Below are 21082 nucleotides of genomic sequence, written 5' to 3'. Positions count from 1 at the left end.
GAGATTGTTCTGGGTTTTACCTTTAGAATAAAATTCATGTCATTATAAGTGCTTGAAAATAATAGGAAAAAAAACTTGATATGGTATGGCATACAGTAATGTGCACAAACTTCATAATCTGTAAGTTATCATACTTAAAGAAAAGTGCTGGAAATAGAAGCAACACTTGTGGCCCACATTCAAACGTAGAGGGGAGTCAATAGCTGTGAACCAGTGCATGAGACAAACCTGTGTTTCCCAAGGAGCGCATACATATTTTATTGTGAACAACAAATGGAAGCATCACTGAGAGGTCCAGCATTGGTCCACAGATATCAGAGCGCGAGAGGAAGCAGGGAATGGAGGCTGAAAATACTGTCTTAAAAAGTGTTTCTTGGTGCTTTACTGGACTATTTCTGTTTGGGGTTAAATGAAAGGTTAACACTCATCTCATCCCGGCAGGTTGTCGTATTTGATTTTCTATCCTCAGAATAGCCACAGACATGCACAGTTTTTTTTAGACAGATTATCTTTCATTGATTGTGAAAGGAAATAAAAGTAGGCTACCTGAGAGAGAAGCTTATTTTAGATGAAGGAAGCTCACTTTAAAAAGAATCAAATATCAAGATCTAATTCGAATATTACAGGAATATCACAGTGAAGGCCACTTTAAAGTCAAAAGATCTCTAAGGGTTTAGCATTATTATAGGAAAAGCATGGTGGTGCAATAAAAAGTTACCATGGCTGTCACGATAAAAGACAATTAAAATACCATCAACTCATTACTGAACACAACAGAGGCGTATACACTAAATATTTAGAGATGCCACACGTTTTCAAAAGCCTCTTGGGGAACTTGTTTTTATGAAGGCTATAATGATGTTGGCTCCTCTGCTCCCCACCGCTGACTACAGCCAATTATTTTTCCCTGTTTGATTGAATTCAGACAAAAAGCATGTGGTAGTAGTGACACGCCCCCTAGTGTTTCATGTCTGCCAGGTTACTGGAGTTTGATAACCTTGCTCTGCGTCCGGGAGCATCACTGAAGGAATGTGAATGAGGGTTTGGATGTCCGCCTCCTGCCTGCTAATTGTTGATGCAACCCCGAGGGTCCCTCGCATGGTGGTGATCAGGGCTCGTCCCCGGTCTCTTCTCATCTCTGTCCGCCCGGACCTAAAATGATAAGCACCGAGAGTGTTTTGGAGAGTGGAGACCAGCCGTGCATCCGGCTGGAGCCCCTGAATAACACACACTTGCCGGGCAAGGCGACGCCGACCGGTGGCAGCCGCGCTGTCTTCGTGGACAGCAGCCCCAAAGTGACAGCCAACGGGGTGCACGACATAGAAGACCGGATTCTGAGGATCACCGGCTACTACGGCTACAACCCGGGATACTCCAGTCATAGAAGTGAGTGAAAAGATGCAAAGAAAACAAAGTAGGCTGATGGGATCATCAGTGGGTGCGACAGTGTCACGCATTTCTGTGCCAGGTGTGAGATCGTGTGAATTAAAGAGACCACAATTTTATGAGATATTGATGAAAAACGTGTGTTTGAAGGGATTTTGTTCTGATAAAGAAAACAGAAAAACACTGCCACTGGTGTGTGAAAGAATAATGCACGAATCTCTTTCCCTTGCGAATTAGTTTTTCATTTTTCATTTTAATTAAGCTAATGCAAACTCAGCTAAATGGGTTTTAATTATGGCTATAATGGAGCAGCATGATGTCAATCAATGCCCCTATCAGCTGGTGGCTGGGGGATGCACTGGCCTATCCATCTCTTGCTCTCTCTCTCCCTTTCTCTCTCTCTCTCACACACACACACACGCACACACGCACACACTCACATAGAGAAAGTGAGGGAGAGAGAGCATATTAAAACAAATCTAACACTATCAAGCAATGCAATTACATGGCAAAGTGTCATGCACAAATTATGCTGCCATTTCAAATTCAATTTCAGAGTTAATTATTTAAACTGTCGCCTAATGTTGTCCAGATCAAACACATGTTGATGAAACTCTGCAAACAGTCATTTACATGGCAGCCTCATATTGAATTCCAAATTAAAACAATCAATTTCCCAGTTGACAAATAGAGCAGCTGCTCCCATGATGTACGTGAACACTGCCAGCTATTTCCTGAGATGCTTGAGCTATGGTTTTGATTCAATACATTAAGCTTCTCTATCATTTTAATTTGTCGATGTGGTTTTGATTGATAGAGCGATGCTCTGAATTTTGCTGACATGAAAACAACGGCTGGGATTGGAGGAGAGAGCTGATGATGCACTTTGTACGGGGGTGATCTTTAAAATCTTGACCTCCAGTTCTTTTACAGTGTAGCCTTATAACAGAGGAAAAGAGCAACCATCGCACTGCTGTGCGTACAGCTTTATGGTAATGAAGCAAGGTGTGCAGAGCATGATTTTACAAGGTTTATAGCAGTAGCGTAGCCAGAGACTCTCTCCTCTGTGTTACGTAATTGGCCCATACATTACATAGTTTCTTTACAGTTGGAGAGAAACGAGCACTTTTCTTGAATAAATCCCTCCAAAAGTAAACTATCATCAATATGTGACCCTCTTGTGTTTCAGAGGCTGATACACTTCACCTCACATGAATTTGACTTGTCACGCAAGCTTTCCTAACATCACCCTCTGGCTGTTACATAAAAGCCCGACTACAAATTTATGACTTAGAAATACATGAAGAGGAGAGCGCAGTTCTCTCAATGTTATGACATCCTTCCCCAAATCTTCTACTGAACCTTGGCACTCTCTGACTTAATGCATTACTCTGACAAACCTGTTTTAAATCTCAGCGGAAATGAGTGAGTACGCAGATAGGGCCTCATTCAATCAAGAACAGTTCCAGCCGAGTCTCTGTTGGATGAGCTGAGAGCACCTCGGTGGATTTTTAAGATTGAGGCTGAGGAAAAGGAAATGAGTCTGTCTCTCATTAACTGACAGTTGCAGTAGATTAACCGTGAATGCAATCAGATTTCATTTGAGAATATACCCACTTGTCCAGATGAATCTATTGAAAGACTACCTGATTAACAAGGGGGCGCCCAAAACTTTAAATTGAAACAGAATCAAACAGCTTTAAGAGATGAATGGCCTCTGACACAGTGGCAAGATACTGAAAGTGAAAATTGGACAAATTAAACTCTCTAATGCCGTCCTATGTGACCTTTACTAATGATGTGAAATATAGAAGCCAGTTGAAAACACACCAACAAAGTGAGACGTCATTCATTATGTTGATTGGTAATGAAATAGCTTCAATTTTTTCTTATTTATTGATGCCTGAATGCCAAGATACAGTACGTGCATATCAACACATACTGTTACAAAATCCAGATAAGATTTTTTTTTTTTTTTTTTTAAACTTCTACTGGTTTCAGCTCCTGAAATGTGAAGATTTGCTGCTTTTCATTGTCATATATCACAGTAAACACAATATGTTGTGGATGTCGGACAAAGCAGGACAAATCCCCTTGAGCTGTGGAAAGTTTTAACAGGCATTTTAAACATTTTCTGGAAATCCATAGACTAACTAATTGATTGGTTAATCTAGTAATTGGCTGGCTAATCAATAGTGGAAATAATCGTTAGTTGCAGCCCTGGTTCTCAATATGCAGGCCTCTATCAGTCTCTTCTCGATGCCTGCTGCACACTGTGGAGAGGAAAATGAAAGATGCGGTGTCGTCTGTGATGTAATTTCGGTTATAAGGAGCAGGTGTGGATTGTAATAACACCCATACCAAGCCCACAAAAGCCAGTGTATCTGCGAGCGGAGAGGTTATTTGATTTGAGAGACATTTCCCATTTCTCTGATAAAATACGCCATCTGTAGCCCCGCGTTTCTCCATCTATCCACCGGCAGATCTTTCTGCCAGAGTCAACAGAAGGTACCCCAGCTATTAAACATTATGTTGCTGGTGCTGCCAGCGTCAAGTGGTCATGCACAGGCCCGTCCTCCCCTTAAATGTGTTTCTAATTCTCAGAAATATACGAACGTGAAAAGTCACATTCTCCTCGGCCTGAGAGCGTCACATTTACTTACTTTGTTTTGTTTACACTATTGTAAACTTTGAGCTGGGAATCACGTGGCCCTCAAGCTGGTGAGTATCATTTTCCATAAAGGGTGACAAAGACAAAGGAGCACTTAAATAGAACAGTAGGCTCATGCTGCCAAGCCTATGGGGTAATGATATATTTAGTAAGATCCTGTTGCCAGTTTGTTGTTATTGCCTCTTGCCATCTGCGTTGAATAGGAAGATGCCTCTGAGGGGGATTGTGGACGACATTTGGTGACAGGGTGTAAGATGTGATACATACTGTACAGTTATGATATATTGGCGTACGTGCAGGGACAAGACAAGAAGGTAAAAGCCAATCTAAGTAAGGAAGGTATGGTATTTCTTATTGCACAACCTTAATAGCACAACTATGAAAAAAATTGAAATTGATTTTAAATCAGAAAAAGAATTGTAACAGCACCCACTTGGCTCCTGCTAGACCGGACAACAATGGTGTGAGCAGTAAAAGCTTCCTCAGCATCCCCTGGAAAGCCATTACAATAATTTGCTGTGTTCTGAATAGTTAATTTAGAAAAGGGCAAGGCTGTAGTGCTGGCATGCTCCTTGCTGGGTAAATAGGTACAACGCAGGAAGAATGACAGGTATTTGTGGTGGCGTTCCCGCTCAGCGCTGTGTCTGTGTTGTTCACCACCGCCATCACAGCAAGACAACGGCACACGCAGGCACTCAGGAAAATCATGAAGGCAACCATCTATCACAATGCAGTGAGTTCATATGTGCACTTCAGTCCGCAGAAAAAGTGTAGAGTGAAACAAGAAGGTAGACACGCTGTCGAGTCCATTCATGCTTGTCCTGATTCACTTCACTTTGCAATGTTGAAAACCATTTAAGGCCATTGTTAACAGCAGGTGAATCTTCCCTTTCCTCCTCAAGGTCAAACATCCTGTACGTGCATGCACTTATTTTGGACTGTCCCGTTCCCATGCCTGTTCACTCTGTGCTATTTATAACCAACCCGGCATCGAATGGGATATAAGCTTTGCCTGAACGTCTCCTGGAGTGCTGTTACTCTCTCATGCTCCTGGGAATGAACAGAAACACCCTGCAACTAATGGGCCCAATCTTCTCCCCAGGAGTTACTGAACTGCTTGCTCTCATGCCACAGTGCTATTGGTCATGTGTTGTAGTGCTATATGTTATGGGTGCCTGAACATTTTGTCTGGCGCGGCATTTTGCTTCATGTTTGAGATTTTCTGTGATCCGAAAGTAATATTACATAATATAAGAGCACAACATGTGTAATGTGCCGAGTACACACAACAGTCTTGTCAGCAGCCTAACACTGCCCTCATGTGGTCTCTTAATCCAACAACAACAATAAAGTGACCGCCCACATCTTCCAGTGAAATGTCAGACAGTAATAAACATCAGTACTTACTACTTAGTCTAATTACTACCTCCGTGTATAAATTATCATGAAGAGACTAATGGATTTTATCCCACATTTTATTGTGTCAGCACTGCTTCACACACATCGTGCTGTTCCAGTTTAGTACCTATGAAAAATGCTCATATTGATCCCATTAAACCCATTCCACTACTATAAAAGATGCTTAATATTATATATATAATATATATATATATATATATATATATATCTCCAGGGGAAATATAAAGTTTCATTTTCATTTTTCAGAGAGGGGTCCTGACTTAATCACCATATGACTTTGTCTTGCAGAGGAGCCCCGTATCAAAATCTAGCTTTAAGACCTTAAGGACATTTTGCTGAGTCATGTTTAATCAAACTGCCATAAACTGACACAGGTGGCACCAGGTCATACTCTAACATAGGAGTACTGCTTGGTCTCTGGGCAAAGAATGAAGCTGCCATCTCCAGTAAAGTTTGGAGATGTGTGCTATGCACTTATTGATAACTCGGGGGTGACTAGGTGAATAAACAAATACACAACACTGCACATGTAGTACTACAACATATGACCAATAGCACAGTGACGTGAGTAAAGGTCAGAGGTTCTGTAAATCTTCTATGAGGAAACACAGCACCTATTACTTAGACTTATTACTGACAGGCTAATCCAGCCACGTTCTGTCTAATAATGTCCCTGCCACATGGGATAACCCACAGACCTCACCTTGAATAGTTTTCATAAGAACATCTTTCTGCTGGAGAAATAGGCCGTATAAAAACTGTCTGTAAGCGATGTCTGTGAATTGTTTCTGAGACACATTGATGAGTTTTACAAATGCATGTTGTCAGTGCTTTGAGAACAACACTGCAAATAAAAATCTATTCACTGCAACTGGTGGATGTAAGATTTTCAGCAGCGGATAAAACAAAAACCTAATTTCACCAAACTGAAACTATATGCATAACAAGACACCACCAAGGATAAGTGAGAACCTGGTGAACTGAGTGGAGAATTGTTTTATATAGAGTCATCTATCCTCATGTCCCCTGTCTATGCACCTGTAATGCAAGCCATCATATTCACCACTAGGTGTCCTCATCTTCCAATGATCCAGCTACTCTGAGTTAAGTTGATGAGTTGAAGAGATCCAGTGAATGGAAACACATCAAACAGCCAGAACTTCATTCAGAGGTTGTCCTGTCCCCATTTCTGCTACAATCAGCATCCTTCAGCCCTCTTCTTTGCTCCTGCTCCTGATGTGATGGGGAACAGAGACGTGCTAAAGACAAAGAGCCTTGCACCATACACTGAGGAGCATGTGTTAATCTAAATGACAAAAGAGCATGAATGGGTTTGGAGCATCAGTGTGCACAGGACACCCACTGTTGCTATGGAGGTAAAGAGGGAGGACGCTGTACCATTTTGTGCTTTGATCTCAGATGCAACTGCACCATTGTGTTATATACACTCGGTTTCCTGTTTATTAGGTACACCTAGCTAGGTTATACAAGGTCCTGATGTTTGGGTTTTGGTCCAAACTGCTTTAGAAAAGTGTTGGTGCATTATTTTGGAGCTGTAATTTAAGGTGCTTTTGAATTCTAGTGTAGTGTGGAGGTGCGCAATTGGCCGTGTTGAATATGATGCTGTTGGTCTGTGGACGTGGTTAAAGGACAGAAAAATGAATTGAAAATGAGTGCTGAATACTCTCCTTCTCTTTTCAGGTGTGGATGTGAAGGAGTGAATCTGTGAGCTGGCATTGAACTGCTGTTTTAAGCTAAAGTTAGATTCCTAAAAACAGCACCAAGACAGAATAGAGAGAGAAACAATCCCCTCCTAATATTTGAGATTGAACTGTGGCCTCCTGATGCACCCGTGCTCCAGGTATTTCTCTTAATCTGATAGCGATTATCCTGGGCTCTGCTGACTGGACTGTTTCTCTGTCCCCTCCCTGTCTAGCTGTTGGCTCCGCTCATCAGCAGGGCTATTTTTAAGTTTAACCCTCCTTGTCTCAGGGGATCCATACCCCCAGCTCATCCCCTGCTTACACCTGACCAAACATTAGTCTCAGCCACGCTTGCCTCACACACTTAACGCACAAACATTTTGAAACAAGGCTGAAACCTCACGACATCGCTTAATGCATTTGCATTAGCGTTGTACTCGTTCTGTCGCACTGAGTCATGAAATAAGTGTACCACGGCATTGTCCTAAAAAAAAATATGACAACAGGGTGCTGCTATTTCAAGGTGTCACGTCAATATTGAATTCTGCATTCAAACAAACAAATTACCGTGGTGTTACTGGAATGTGGCCCTGCATTTTTCCATTGTAACAAACATCCCAACCAGAACTGTGCTGTTTCTCTTTCTCTCTCTCTCTCTCTCTCTCTCTCTCTCTCTCTCTCTCTCTCTCTCTCTCTCTCTCTCTCTCTCTCTCTCTCTCTCTCTCTCTCTCTCTCTCTCTCTCTCTCTCTCTCTCTCTCTCTCTCTCTCTCTCTCTCTCTCTCTCTCTCTCTCTCTCTCTCTCTCTCTCTCTCTCTCTCTCTCTCTCTCTCTCTCTCTCTCTCTCTCTCTCTCTCTCTCTCCTCTCTCTCTCTCTCTCTCTCTCTCTCTCTCTCTCTCTCTCTCTCTCTCTCTCAAAAATGCACAGACAAATACTCTGATCTGCTATTCTCTCTATACAAGTGCCAGATGTGGCTGATGAGAACTGGAGAGTAGAGACAGGCGAGAAGGGAGGGGTTCAGGCTGATACCGATATAATGACAGAGATCCTGGAGCAGACATTACTGCACAACAGCACTCATTTAGTATTCGTAACTAACCAACTTAGACAAAGGGCCATTGCACCTACTGTGTTGCATGTTTGCCTTGAATGCTTTCTCTTTCTCAGGTCATAGTGCTGCTGTTCCTGGCTGGGCTAGTATTGATTTTACTGGTGAGAGGGTGAACACTGCATAGCACAGGTTATATTAAGATTGTATTACAGGCTGCGAGGCCTCATGTGTCTGACCGCACACTGATATGTCATTGATGTAAAGGCACGAGCAACATTTAGCTCCATTAAATCTTTGGGTAGATAAACCACAGCTCGAGATCGAATGGTAGAAGGGCTTTCCTTGAGATGGAAACAGTCCTGAGGCTGACTCACATGGCCCAGACTGACACGCCTGAGGTCCACATTGGCTGCTGATGGGAGGGTTTCCCATGACTGTGCAACAATGATGGAAATAATATTGAAATCTTTTATTAAAATAGCAGCATCACAATATAAATATTTAATGAAAAAACTCACCACTGGTTAACTATGCCCGGTAAGGCAATGGGCATGTGAGCATCACAAATCTGGACCATGGAGCAATGGAAGAAAGTGGCCCAGTCTGATGAATCACATTTTCTTTTATATCATGTGGGTGGGTGGACATGTGTGTGTACAGCGTTTACTTGGGGAAGAAGATGGCAGCAGGATGCACTATGGGAAGCATGCAAGCCGGCGGAGGCAGTGGGATGCTCTGGGCAATGCTGTGCTGGGAAACATAATGTGGATGTTAATTTGACACGTACAAATACCTTATCATTATTCCACAGGAAAAACTTCAGAGGTCTTGTGGAGTCCAAGTCAAAGTTGTTTTGCAGCATGAGGGAGACCTACACAATATAAGGCAGGCGGATTTAATGTTGTGGCTGATCTGTATATATGCCATGTATTTTTATTAAGTGGGGTTATTCATCATTGTTGCTCCGATTCTTTTAGAACCAACATCAGAGCAGAGCCTTTTCTGCCAAATCTAACTCTATAAACATTTATGCGTCAAGTTGTTGGACCGCACTTGTTGTTGGGGATCCAGATTCTGCTAGGTCTAAATGTTGGCTAGTTTAAACTCCAACCTTTTTTCCTCTCAGAGCTACTTTGACAAAATTGAAGGGACTGAGAACTACTCATGTTTTATATTACTGGTTATATTTATTCATATATCGCACATAGTGCAACTCTTTTGACTGACAATTGACATAATTATTTGGTGTTGAGTAAGATTGTGTATTTGACTGAACTGCATTTGGAGTAGATTTACTGAGTGTTGCTTAAAGTTTTTACTATGCATCCATGGTTTATATATACAGTACAATATTCTCTGAACCTTTGGGCAAGCTACTCTAAAAAGGGGGATGATCTACTGGTAACTCACGAGCAATGTGTTGAAGACCACTGCTCTATACTCTATACAGTCTTCTTACTTTCTGCCGGTCAGGTCAGTAACAGATAACTAGGGGGTGGTTAAGATTCATGGGACTAATTCTTGATTTAAAATTGTAAATCTTGTTAAGCTTTCAGTACAAATACAAACACTGGTTCTGTACCTTAAAATGTATTCCTTTTAAAATTTGGATCACTATCTCCTACATGCAATCTGTGTGCAGCATGGCATCATCTGCATAGCTTATCACAGTGGAGGTGTGTAGACATGCAGTAGTGGTGTGAGGATTATGTGGGTAGAGAGGGCTTCTTATCCCTCTTCTAAATACTGAGAGCACTAAAATTACCTCAGTGTATGACAGAATTAACATCTATGGGGTTGTCATGTATTTGTGTGTAGTGCGGGTGCCATAGTTTTTTGTCTTTTTCAGAGCTCAATTGATTAATATTGCAGTGGTGAAGCCAACAGTAGAGAGCTCTACTAATAATCTGACTCTCAAGGAGTAGTGAAGAGCAGGAGATGTGCCAAGAGGAGAGAGAGAGAGAGAGTCATTGGAAGACAGAGGACAAGAGTGGATAGAGCGAGACAAGGAGGGAAGGGGTGAGGAGAGCCTGGTCAGGTAGAAAGGGGAGGGGAGGAGGACGGAGGAAAGGAGGGGGCAGCAGCTAACACAGCATAATTAGCCTGGGCTGCTTGGTTACCTTTCAAACAAAGCTGCTGATTTGTGGAGCAAAGGAAGAGGAGGGGAAAAGCTAGTGAGACAGACAGAAAAGAGGAGGAGGAGGATAGAGAGAGATGAGGGGAGTGATTGCACCATGCCACACACACTTGAAGCTCAGTCTCCCTTGGAGACAGTGCCAGCGCTGGATCACAGTATGACAGTGAAACAGTAGAGTCTCCACTTCACTGCACTTTCACTGAGCTTTCTCCACTGAGCTGTGTCACTATCCAGACAGACAGAGAGAGAGAGAGGGAGACAGAGAGAGAGAGAGCACCAGTTACAGTGAGAGCCCTGGGCTGGAGAGGAACGGAGAGTCAGGACTGGAGTGCTGGAAGAAGACAGAAGAGTTGACAGAGATCTGGGAGGAGGGGGGCGACCAAGAGCGTGAAGAAGAAGCGGAGGAGTCAGGAGTCTGAGGATGCACAGAGCTAGCGGGACGAGCTGCTGAGCGTGCAGCAGACCAGGCGCGCACGCACACACACAGACACACACACATACACACACACATACACACACACACACACATACACACTTCCAAGGGAAGGACAGTGTGTTGTGCCCCCAGTGGAGGATGAAGAAGCACTCAGCCCGAGTGGCTCCTCTCAGCTCATACAGCACTCAGGTCCTGACCTGCCCCGTCTCTGAAGGTAAACTGAAAGAACCAGAGGCCCAGCACGTAAACTGTGTATACATGTGTGTGCGTGCATGTGTGTGTGCTAGCATGAGATGAGTTATTGGCAGCATTAGCTCCGGTAGGCTGCTTAAAACTATGGAGTACTTTTATTTTTATAGCCCACAAAACAACATTGTTTCCATGTGCAAGGCATTAAGGCATGTGCAGCAATGTGTCATATAATGCACAGGTATTCATAAGAAATACTAGTGTGATGTGGTTGTTTACTACTTAAATCTGTGGTATGTTGCATTAACTTTGAACATCTTAGGAAAATAAGCAAAGACCAACTGTTGAATTGTGTCTTTTCACCAAGACTTTCTGACTTTCCTCTCGATGGTGCAGAGACACATTAGTATCATTTCAGATTCCTGCTAGCAGAGCTGAGAAGCTAAACGTGTTGACAGGAAGTGTAGTTGTAGCAGGAGCATATGTTTGGTTGTTTCTGGCTGCCCTGTGTGGCCCAGCACTGATGTTGGAAAAAAAAAACAGGCCCAACTCAGCTGCTTTCACATCTGTTCATTCCTCATCACTAAAAGCCTTGACTTCACCTAACCCCCCCACCTTTTACTTTTGTAACAGAGATTAAAGGGAGATACCGCTAATCACCCTTTCATTAGTATCATCAGAACCATTCCACATGGTCTGACCTAATTTGGGTAAAGGCTTCATGCTGTTTGACCTGTAGTAAGCCTGCCGAGCGCAGCAGACGTGACTGCGAGCTTCAGATTGGATTCAGCAGGGCTCCATCCATCAATGTCACTGGCGTGCAGCGTCAGTGGCGAGGATAAAACACAGAATGGATTGAAATGTGAGGTTCGAGCAGCGTACTGCGTCACACAGAGAGGATAAGCGCTGTTAATGGGTGCCAGTAGTGAACGATACTTTGCAGCACTGTGATTTCAAATGAAATGGTACAGTGTTAATGCTTTGAAATACACTTCTAAGAAACTATATAGTGAGCTAACTGGCTACTGTATCTATTGAAATAAACATTTTCAAATTCTAAAGAGTTTGGAAGTGTTGTATCTTTAAAATGCTGTTTTTTCTAAACCAGTATCATGACTATGGATTGTTGTTCGACACAGGTGGAAAGGAGCTTGTCTCAATTTCAAATTTAGGTACATACTATAAGCAGTTATTCTAGCTTCTTTGTTAATATTTAGCTGTATTTGTGGAGTGTCTTTCAACTTTGAGCTATTTATTCATACTTCATAAGATGTTATCACATTTTAACTACTCAAACCTTTGGAATATGAATGTTTCCTACCAAAACAAACATCCTCGGGTTCTCCTTTGCAACTTTTTAGCAGCATTATTAGTCAGCAATAACACTGTCTGTTATGAGAATACAATTTTGGCCTGAAGAGCTGCTTTCTTGAGGCAGGGGAATATTCAAGTTATAATATTACTGCATCTTGGCAACAGATCAGCCTGTAGTGGCTTTTACTTCAGCACAGAAGAGCAGGTATCCAACACTAAAAGGTTTCGGTTTTGTCAGTGCTGTGAAACACAAACCATCGTGCTGGGTGGATGAGGAAAAAGCAGACGTAAAGACAAAAAGAATATAAGAGTAGATTCTCTCTTGCAGTGATATCAGATCTCACTTTTCCAGTTAGAAACCACCAAGCTCATTAGGTTGATTAAGAATCCTTGCTGTGACCGAATGTAATTAGACCAAATCCCTCGATGATCCTGTAGAAACGAATCTGTATCGTGTTGAACATTTTGCTTTCACTGCATACTGCAGCTCTGCTTCCAGCTGGGATATATTGTAAGGTGAAACATTTTAACTGAGGTTTTTATCTGAGAGATTTAGGTGATAGATTCATTGCGACATATAGTTTGAAATTAGATATTTTTTGGTCTCTTGCTTCAAACATTAGCGTGAGTGGGAAATTTTAGGTCTGCAGTGTGGGCAGACTCAAGACTAGTACTGCACTGACGCAGTAGTGGAAACTAATCACATTTACTACAAGTACTTTACTTAAGTACAGTTTTAAGAAACTTGAGTATTTTCATTGTATGCTCTTTTATCTTTTAACCCCAATACACTTTACATCAAAGTACTGTACTTCCTACTCCATTTTTTTAAATCCAGACTGACTGGATCATTTTCAAATTAAGATTTTACACAAAAACATATGAGTTTATAAAATACATTGCATTGTATTCGGGTTTGAGGCCCAAAGAGGTAAAAGTATCCAATATTTCACAAATATGAGAGAAAAGTCCTGAATCTGAACATAAATCTGTGTTGCATTTCTTCTCCCTAACCTCATTTATCATCTGACAAAGCCTGAGATTTGTCTTTTGACTTTTCCCACGGGTGGGAACCACTAAACTATACATCCACCTTGACCAGCTGCAACACTAAATTCCTACTTACGTATTGATGCATCAGTATTAACAGTCTAACAATGTAAAATATGAAAATATATCAGTCACAGGTGCCAGTTTTCTGCATAGTGAGCACTTAGTTACATTTAGCTGCTAACACTTCTGTACTTTTACTTCAGTAAGATTTCAAATGCAGGAATTTTATTGAATGGGGCATTTTTACATTGTGGTTTCAGTGCGTTTATTTACGTTAAGACTCTGACTGCATCTTCCACCTCTGCACTGTGACGATGACTCTCTATCTGCAATTTCATATTCACCTCTCTTTCTTGGGTAACGCAGCTACAGCCATCACTTAACTCTAATCCTCCTCCTGGGTGCCAGCAATGATCTCATGTATTCATTAGGTTTACCACATAAGTTTGACAGGACTGTAGAGTGACCCTCCTGGGGAAGACACTAAAAAATTTACATTGTGATTAAAGGTTTGGTGGCATTTTCTTCTGTTTGCGTTCAATAAACAGGGCAGCTACACACATTAGATGGTACAAAGTGGCATCTCACCACACTTTAGGGAAACAGCTGAAACTGCTACCAGTATTCTACACACACTGATTACTTGATCAGACAGTTGGTGCTCCTCACACTGTGTTACAGGTTCCTTTTGGACGAAAGAAAGAACTGTTTACTTGTGGGGACAATTCGCTTTCATCATACATGTCAGTGATGTTACTTGTGCTACCATTGCTTGACTTCCTGCTGAGGTCAAAAGACTATCGGATACAATAATGAGCAACCCCTGAGATGTCCCCACCGCTGTAGAGGGGACATAAGAGTTCCAGTCTAGTATCTGTAGCCATGGTGGAAATGGCAGAGCTTCACATGCTGAGCTAGCAAAGAGAGCACAGGCAGCAAACAGCCAGCACATGTCATCTTTTATTCCTGCCCTGGTGTAAATTGATCACACTGTTGAAAGATAAAGAACGGATGTGAGCTCTCTCCGGAAATGCTCACACACACTGCACCTCACAAATTCTACTGCAAGGCCACAAAGGCACTGGGCCAGATCTATCATCTATAGACCTATCTATAGATAGATAGATAGATAGATAGATAGATGGATAGATTTTACCAACAGTCAAAACAGAGGCTGTCAAGGTCGACATGACTTTCTCGTGGAATGTCATGTGGTTAGGTTTACTCTGTGAACACCTGACCACAACGCGTGTACAGCATGTGCTGCATCATGAGGCAACAAAGCTATTTATGACATGCACAGCCATGATGCTAACCCAACACATTTTAAACAAAGCTTTGCCGCATGCATTAGTGCCTCTACAGCAAACTGTGGTAGTGATCACAAAGGACGATTGATCAATAAATGCTTATTGGCTGGAACCCAGCCCGGGAGTCTTACTGTAGGCCGCATCATAGCATATATACAAAGATTTTACAACACGTTGTTTAATATTTGTGGTGCTTATCGAAGTTTGGACAGGAAGTAGGATCGATGAGCAGAGAGGCTACAATACCTTTTCTTTTCTCCTCTTGTCTCTCGTCAGGAGAGGATGGTTCGGAGTCTCATGCTGAGACACCAGGCAGCGAGAGCAGCGGAGAGAGCCGATCCTACCAGACCTGCACCAACACAGCCATGAAGGTGCTGGGTGGTCTGCTGATGGTGCTGTGTGTGTCATCCTCTTGGGTGGGCACCACTCAGGTGGTGAAGCTGACCTTCCAGTCGTTTTCCTGTCCCTTCTTCATCTCCTGGTTCAGCAGCAACTGGAACATCCTCTTCTTCCCCATCTACTACTCTGGACATGTGGTCACCACACGGGAGAAGCAGACCCCCATACAGAAATTCAGGTAATTTGCCTACAAAATCAAATTTTAATTCAACAAAAGGAAAAAAAAAATAGGACATGAATGCTTGCCACTGTTTAAAAGGAACTGTAACACAAAGTAAGTTTTTGTCCACATTATAAATGCGGTGGAATTAAAATGAAAGAAGCCTCCTTTAAGGGACATTTACATTCAGCTGTGTCAGTTACGTCAGACACCAAAATAAAGGGAAATTATCTGGTAGTTATGTCTCAGTTTGGATAATTGGACTAGCAATATTCATCAAGGTTATCCCGACTTTAAACTCAGCAGCACAAGTAGGCAAAGCTCAAGCCTAGTACCAGTTGTTCATAAAAGCTAGTGGCCCCTAGAGGCCCTGGTGCTCTTTTACACTAACTGGAACAAAATGAAACCATCTGACTGTCCATGAGGAACCAGGCAACTAAGCAACCAACATTTCCATCCTAACAATATGGTCCTCTTGGTAGCAAGGCTAAAACTAACAAACAAAAACACTATTCCAAGAGGAAAAACCGGATGACATGACTTCCTGTGGTGTTTCTCTCCAACAGGGAGTGCAGCAAGCTCTTTGGGGAAGATGGGATGACGCTCAAGCTTTTTGTAAAGAGGACAGCACCTTTTTCAATCCTGTGGACACTGACCAACTACCTGTACCTCCTGGCCTTGAAGAAACTGACCGCCACTGACGTCTCTGCCCTCTACTGCTGCCACAAGGCATTTGTCTTTCTCCTGTCCTGGATCGTCCTCAAGGATCGGTTCATGGGTGTTCGGGTCTGTATGAAAACAAATTATTCTGTTGAGGACAATTCCTCATACTTCTGGGAGATACCGATGTCACTGATGGTTCTTGATCTCTACCTGCAGATTGTGGCAGCCATAATGGCTATCACGGGTATTGTCATGATGGCCTATGCGGACGGTTTCCATGGTGATTCCTTTGTGGGCGTGGCATTGGCTGTGGGCTCAGCCTCAACATCAGCTCTATATAAGGTCCGACTGCTAAGCATATCACAGGTTGAAGTGTGTGTCGTTCAGTACCTGATATAAACTGACTGTTGTCTCCTCACCATCCAGGTGTTGTTCAAGATGTTCCTGGGCAGCGCCAACCTGGGAGAGGTGGCTCACTTCCTTTCCACCATGGGCTTCTTCAACCTCATCTTCATCTCCTGTGTGCCCCTCATCCTCTACTTCACCAAGGTAGAGCACTGGGGCTCACTGTCCTCACTGCCCTGGGGATACCTGTGTGGACTGGCAGGACTGTGGCTGGGTGAGAGTGCATACACATCCTGAGGAAGCGTGAGGATCATGGTTTCTGCTGTGTATATCCATGAACAAAGCATATTCATTTGTTTTATGGCTGCAAATAACAGTTATTTTCATCATTGGTTAAATTATTGAGTTATTAAGTTCTATATTAAAAGGTGCAATGTGGAGTTTTCTTGAAAAGTTGTGTTCTCATTGCGGGTTTCTCACCAAAAGACTTTGTGTGTATTCTTGAGGTCTAAACATATTGAATGCATTTTCATCCTCATAAAATATTTGTAAAGGAGATTTTTTGAAATATTAAAATTTTAAATTTTTTCTATTCATGTGCACTTGCTAGCTACTCTCCACGAGCTACTATTTGTTGGTGATTGCTATGTGTTTTTTTTTTGTTTTCGTTTTTTTTATGAATGCAACCGCCACATCATTGTGCATTTGCATGTGCATGACTCAAATAAAACATGGAAGAACAATACTAATGTTCAAAGACTCCACAGGGTACCCAATCAATATAGATATCCATAATCAATACTCTGCGGTTTTGTATATAAAACATAGAAAATCCCAGAGCCCCAGCTGACATTACAGTAGATAGTCTGTCTGACAAACAATCCAAAACCTAAAGATATTCAGTTTAATATCATAGATATACATTTGTACTTCAGTATTTTCAACTTCTTTCATGTCTTTTTCAGTGTTCAACATCTTGGTCCATGTTGGTGTGGTGCTGACTTACCCCATTCTCATCTCCATAGGGACGCTGCTCAGTGTGCCGGGCAATGCAGGTAAGGGTTCTTTATACGCAAGTATTACTTCCGATTTACTGATTATTATTATTTCTTGATCATTACGGTGGAAATGAAAATGATTGTGAAATTAGAGCGACATGGCCACACATGCTGTGGCTTTGTATTGAGAGGTCAGCACTTAGGGCCACTGAGGCAAACACATTACACAGCAAGCCTGCCTCTCACGTCCTGGAAACCCAATCATCAATGTGCTTCAACAGACCCTGCAACTATTCTCTCGCTGAGGGAGGATCAGGTTGCCAAGGCGACACTAAATGCCTGCAGACGAGTTATTTTCTTTAACCACGATGGACTGTGTGAAGGACAGTGGGTTACGCCAACTTGTCCCAGGGCTCCAGACCGCAAAAACACAAGAGGATGAAGCAGATCGCTTGTGCTGATTATAAGCCGCATTTGCTGCACTCATCCCCTACAGCCGCAGTGTCCTGTGGTTTATCTTACTTTATGTAATTAATCTCAGTTTGTTTTTGTTTCTCCCCCCTCCTCCCCACCCTCTCTCCCTGTCCCGCTCCCTCTCTTGTTCCCGTCTTTCTTCACCTGCCGTAGCCGTAGATGTTTTGAAACACGAGGTGATCTTCAGTGTGGTGCGCCTGGCAGCCACCTGCATCATCTGCCTGGGCTTCTTGCTGCTGCTGCTGCCTGAGGAGTGGGACTCAGTCACACTGCGTTTCCTGGCCACCATCGCAGACAAGAAGTCAGAGGAACACGGCGAGGAGCTCACGGAGTCCAGCGTCCACACTCGAAGCCGCAGTCGAGCAAACGGCACCGTCTCCATTCCCTTGGCGTGACCTGGCTGAGTCTGCCAGTTGTCTTCGTTAACCAGTCCTGAAGTCCCTGTCTGCTCATGTTCCTCCATTGCCCACCCAGGAGGTGTGGCGGGATGTCCGGTCCACATGGACTCATTATCAGGAAGACAGGAAGTAGTGTCTTGAACTTTTAAACTTCACTCTGGAGGTGCATCTCTGCCTCCGTCACTTCACTTCAGGAGGGGGAAAGAGAACATTTATGGATTTTGCTAATTGAAAGGGTGGAAAGTGTTATTTACTTTCTTGAAATACTTGCCACGCTCAGTCCCATTCCTCGCACGCACCCAAACCAAGAGCTGACTAGCCTCCCCTGACCTGCTCTGCAGACTGTATTCTGTGAATATAAATATTGGCAGAGCCAGTTTGGCTCAATCTTATATGTATTTACGATATTTATTTAGAGCTGTATCAATAAGAGTATTAATTTGAAGTCTTATTGAATAGCATTATATACAAGAATGGCAATTATACTATGTGTAATGTACAGGCTCTTTTGGTTTTATAATAAAAGACTTAAAACCCTCATTCACTGCAGAATATTACTAGTTTAACTCAGGACCATGTGCAAATGGCTAAATCCTTTATTGTATTCTATTATTATTTAACTATATTTTGGAACATATCTTAGATTTTCCAGTCATTTCTTTGATGCCCATGAATGGTGCACAGATTGCTGATGCTGCTGATAACATATCATTTTAAAAAAATATTGAGTTTAATACTTTAAAAACACTTCTTTATATTATAGGCAAATATTTAGCTAGTAATTTTAGACCTAATAAATTTCAATTTGATTATTTTAGGCTAATAAATTAATGAAAAAGTAAAGGGCACAGCAGTGGGGGGAAAAAGTGAATGAATAAAAAAATATTATTATTGTTATTATTATTGTTATTATCACAATCTCCATCATTATTATTAATATCATTATTAATGTTGTCTGTTATGTTGTGATTGCATTTTGTTGCGATTAAATTCACTCTCCACTTGAACATGAGAACATGCCAAATGACCATATGGCCAAGCTGAGACCAATATTTTGATGTTAAAGTAGCTAGATTTAAGATATGCAAACTATTTTTTTTCAGAACTGAAAATGTGGCCGTATAAGAAGCCCAATTATTGTTCTTAGGACCATACTTGTATCATGGCAAGTGTTTTTAGCAGAACCAAGTGGTGTGACTCATACAGTATTAGTAATCTGTAAAGTGCATTGCATTGATTTAGCAGTGATGACTTTGCAGAATTCTCCTCGCTATAATATATTATGCAATGCTTTTCTGTGCTGCACTTAGCTGTCCCTGACACACACACACACACACATACACACACATACACACACATACACACACATACACACACTGCAAACTGAAAAAGATTGAGAATGATTATTTCTACTATAATTTTTCACAGGTAGAAACTATCTGTGGTAATAAGGCACGCCTATGTGGAAAAAGCTCATGGGACCTGTTTTGCCTGTAGAGCATAACACTGTGATAGGCTCTTGTTGAAATGACTCTCCGGTGTCAGATAACATGGTGGCAAATTAAATTTTTAGTCCAAATAGTGCTATTGAGAAAATGAAGGTGTCAGTAGAATCATTTCTCAGTATTTTTATATCACTCTGTCACACATGCACTCACATTCCCAGGAGTCAAACCACCGTGCTGCCATGGATGCTGGAGTACAGTCAGTGAGGTGAGACCTCTAATGAAGCATTTGCTGAAGTGACAGTTTCAGCTAAAGAGTTGTGGTGGCATTTTAACGTATTGAAATAAATGAGCTAGAAGAAACAGAGGAATGTGTAATGTTCAAATTTTAATTCCATGTTGGTCCCTGGCACCCAGCTGGATACTGATAAGAGACGTTAATCAGGGAGGGGCCTTATGTAGTAAATGTAAAGTACTGCTTTAGCCACAATAATATATTTTTGTACACAATCTTATTAAATAGTTGTAATTGTGGGTATTCAAAATACATGCAGAATATGTAAAGAATTCCAAAATGCTGCTACAAGGTCTGGTCATATTACACGATGAATACCAATCAGCACTTTTAAAAGTAACATGATATGACTAATAGTGTTCCCAAAAAAAAAACTAAATCATTCAAATAATGACAAGAGTCTACAGCCATGCTAGCAGCTCTGTGTGTTCCAATAAGGCACAGCAGTGCTTTGAGCTAAATGCTAACATCAGCATCAGTAATTTGCTCACACTGACAATACTAACATGCTGATGACTGGCAGGTAAAATGTACAGCCTATCACTTTAGTTTAGCATGTTAGCATTTTTACATTTGCTAATTAACACTAAAGGCAGAGAGTACAGCTGAGGCTGTTGGGACTGTAATTTAGAGACAGTGCCGTTTATAATTAGTTTTGCAGGTATTTGGTCATAAGCCTGATGGTGGCACTAAATGTTCAGGGCTTGTACTTGTGTACAAAGTCATTAAAAAACAAATAGGTCAACTTCATGGTGGCGCTAAAGGAAAACTCAAGGGATCACCTAATTTGATTCATTATTTGGGCACCATGAATGTCTGTAGAAAATTTCACAGCAATCCATCCAATATTTGTCAAGATATAATGGGGAACCATCTAAGAAATAATCACCATGTTATCTGTACCACACACGGACAAACTGAACCAGTAAAGACCAACAGAGGTCACATTTTTAAGCCAACCAATGAGGATACAATGTACAGTAACGAGGGGGATGATAAAACTACAGCTTGGCATTCAATACAATATGACCCACCTTCTGTAACAGTGTTTGTCTTCCCACTGTGGTTTGCTGAACACTAGTGAAGTCTCATTTTTCACTCAGTTAACAATTTCCTAAAGAACCTGCCTCATTCTCGACCGTCTGGGCTTTCCAATAGGGAAGGGGGTGCAGGAAAATGACAGGTTCTTTCAAGCATTAACTTTTGTGTTACAGAGTAACCTGTAGGGAGAGTTGCC

The 21082-nt window shown here is 41.9% G+C and overlaps 1 protein-coding gene across 2 annotated transcripts; it reads left to right on the top strand.

Moving 5' to 3' along the window:
* Window positions 1-963: 963 nt before the first annotated feature.
* slc35f4 (solute carrier family 35 member F4) lies at window positions 964-18645 on the top strand. Of its 2 annotated transcripts, none has more exons than XM_056392750.1 (7): window positions 964-1386; window positions 14945-15245; window positions 15794-16013; window positions 16107-16232; window positions 16317-16509; window positions 17201-17290; window positions 17861-18645. In XM_056392750.1, the coding sequence occupies exons 1-7, from the start codon at window positions 1158-1160 to the stop codon at window positions 18100-18102; spliced, it is 1401 nt and encodes a 466-aa protein (XP_056248725.1). In that variant the 5' UTR covers window positions 964-1157; the 3' UTR covers window positions 18103-18645. The 2 variants fall into 2 exon arrangements, with proteins under 2 accessions (XP_056248725.1, XP_056248726.1); XM_056392751.1 differs by lacking the exon at window positions 964-1386 and adding an exon at window positions 10431-11016.
* The last annotated feature ends 2437 nt before the right edge of the window (window positions 18646-21082 follow it).

This window comes from Seriola aureovittata, chromosome 13 (assembly GCF_021018895.1).
Source record: "Seriola aureovittata isolate HTS-2021-v1 ecotype China chromosome 13, ASM2101889v1, whole genome shotgun sequence".
Lineage (NCBI taxonomy): Eukaryota > Metazoa > Chordata > Actinopteri > Carangiformes > Carangidae > Seriola > Seriola aureovittata.
This window is presented reverse-complemented; position numbering and strand designations above follow the sequence as displayed.

What these genes read in the sequence shown, in the direction of transcription:
- slc35f4 (XM_056392750.1), top strand. Translation starts at nt 1,158, where the DNA reads ATGATAAGCACCGAGAGTGTTTTGGAGAGTGGAGACCAGCCGTGCATC. An exon ending in ATCGGTTCATGGGTGTTCGG is followed by an intron (nt 16,014 to 16,106) that starts GTCTGTATGAAA and finishes CTCTACCTGCAG; the next exon opens with ATTGTGGCAGCCATAATGGC. An exon ending in ACTGGCAGGACTGTGGCTGG is followed by an intron (nt 16,510 to 17,200) that starts GTGAGAGTGCAT and finishes TGTCTTTTTCAG; the next exon opens with TGTTCAACATCTTGGTCCAT.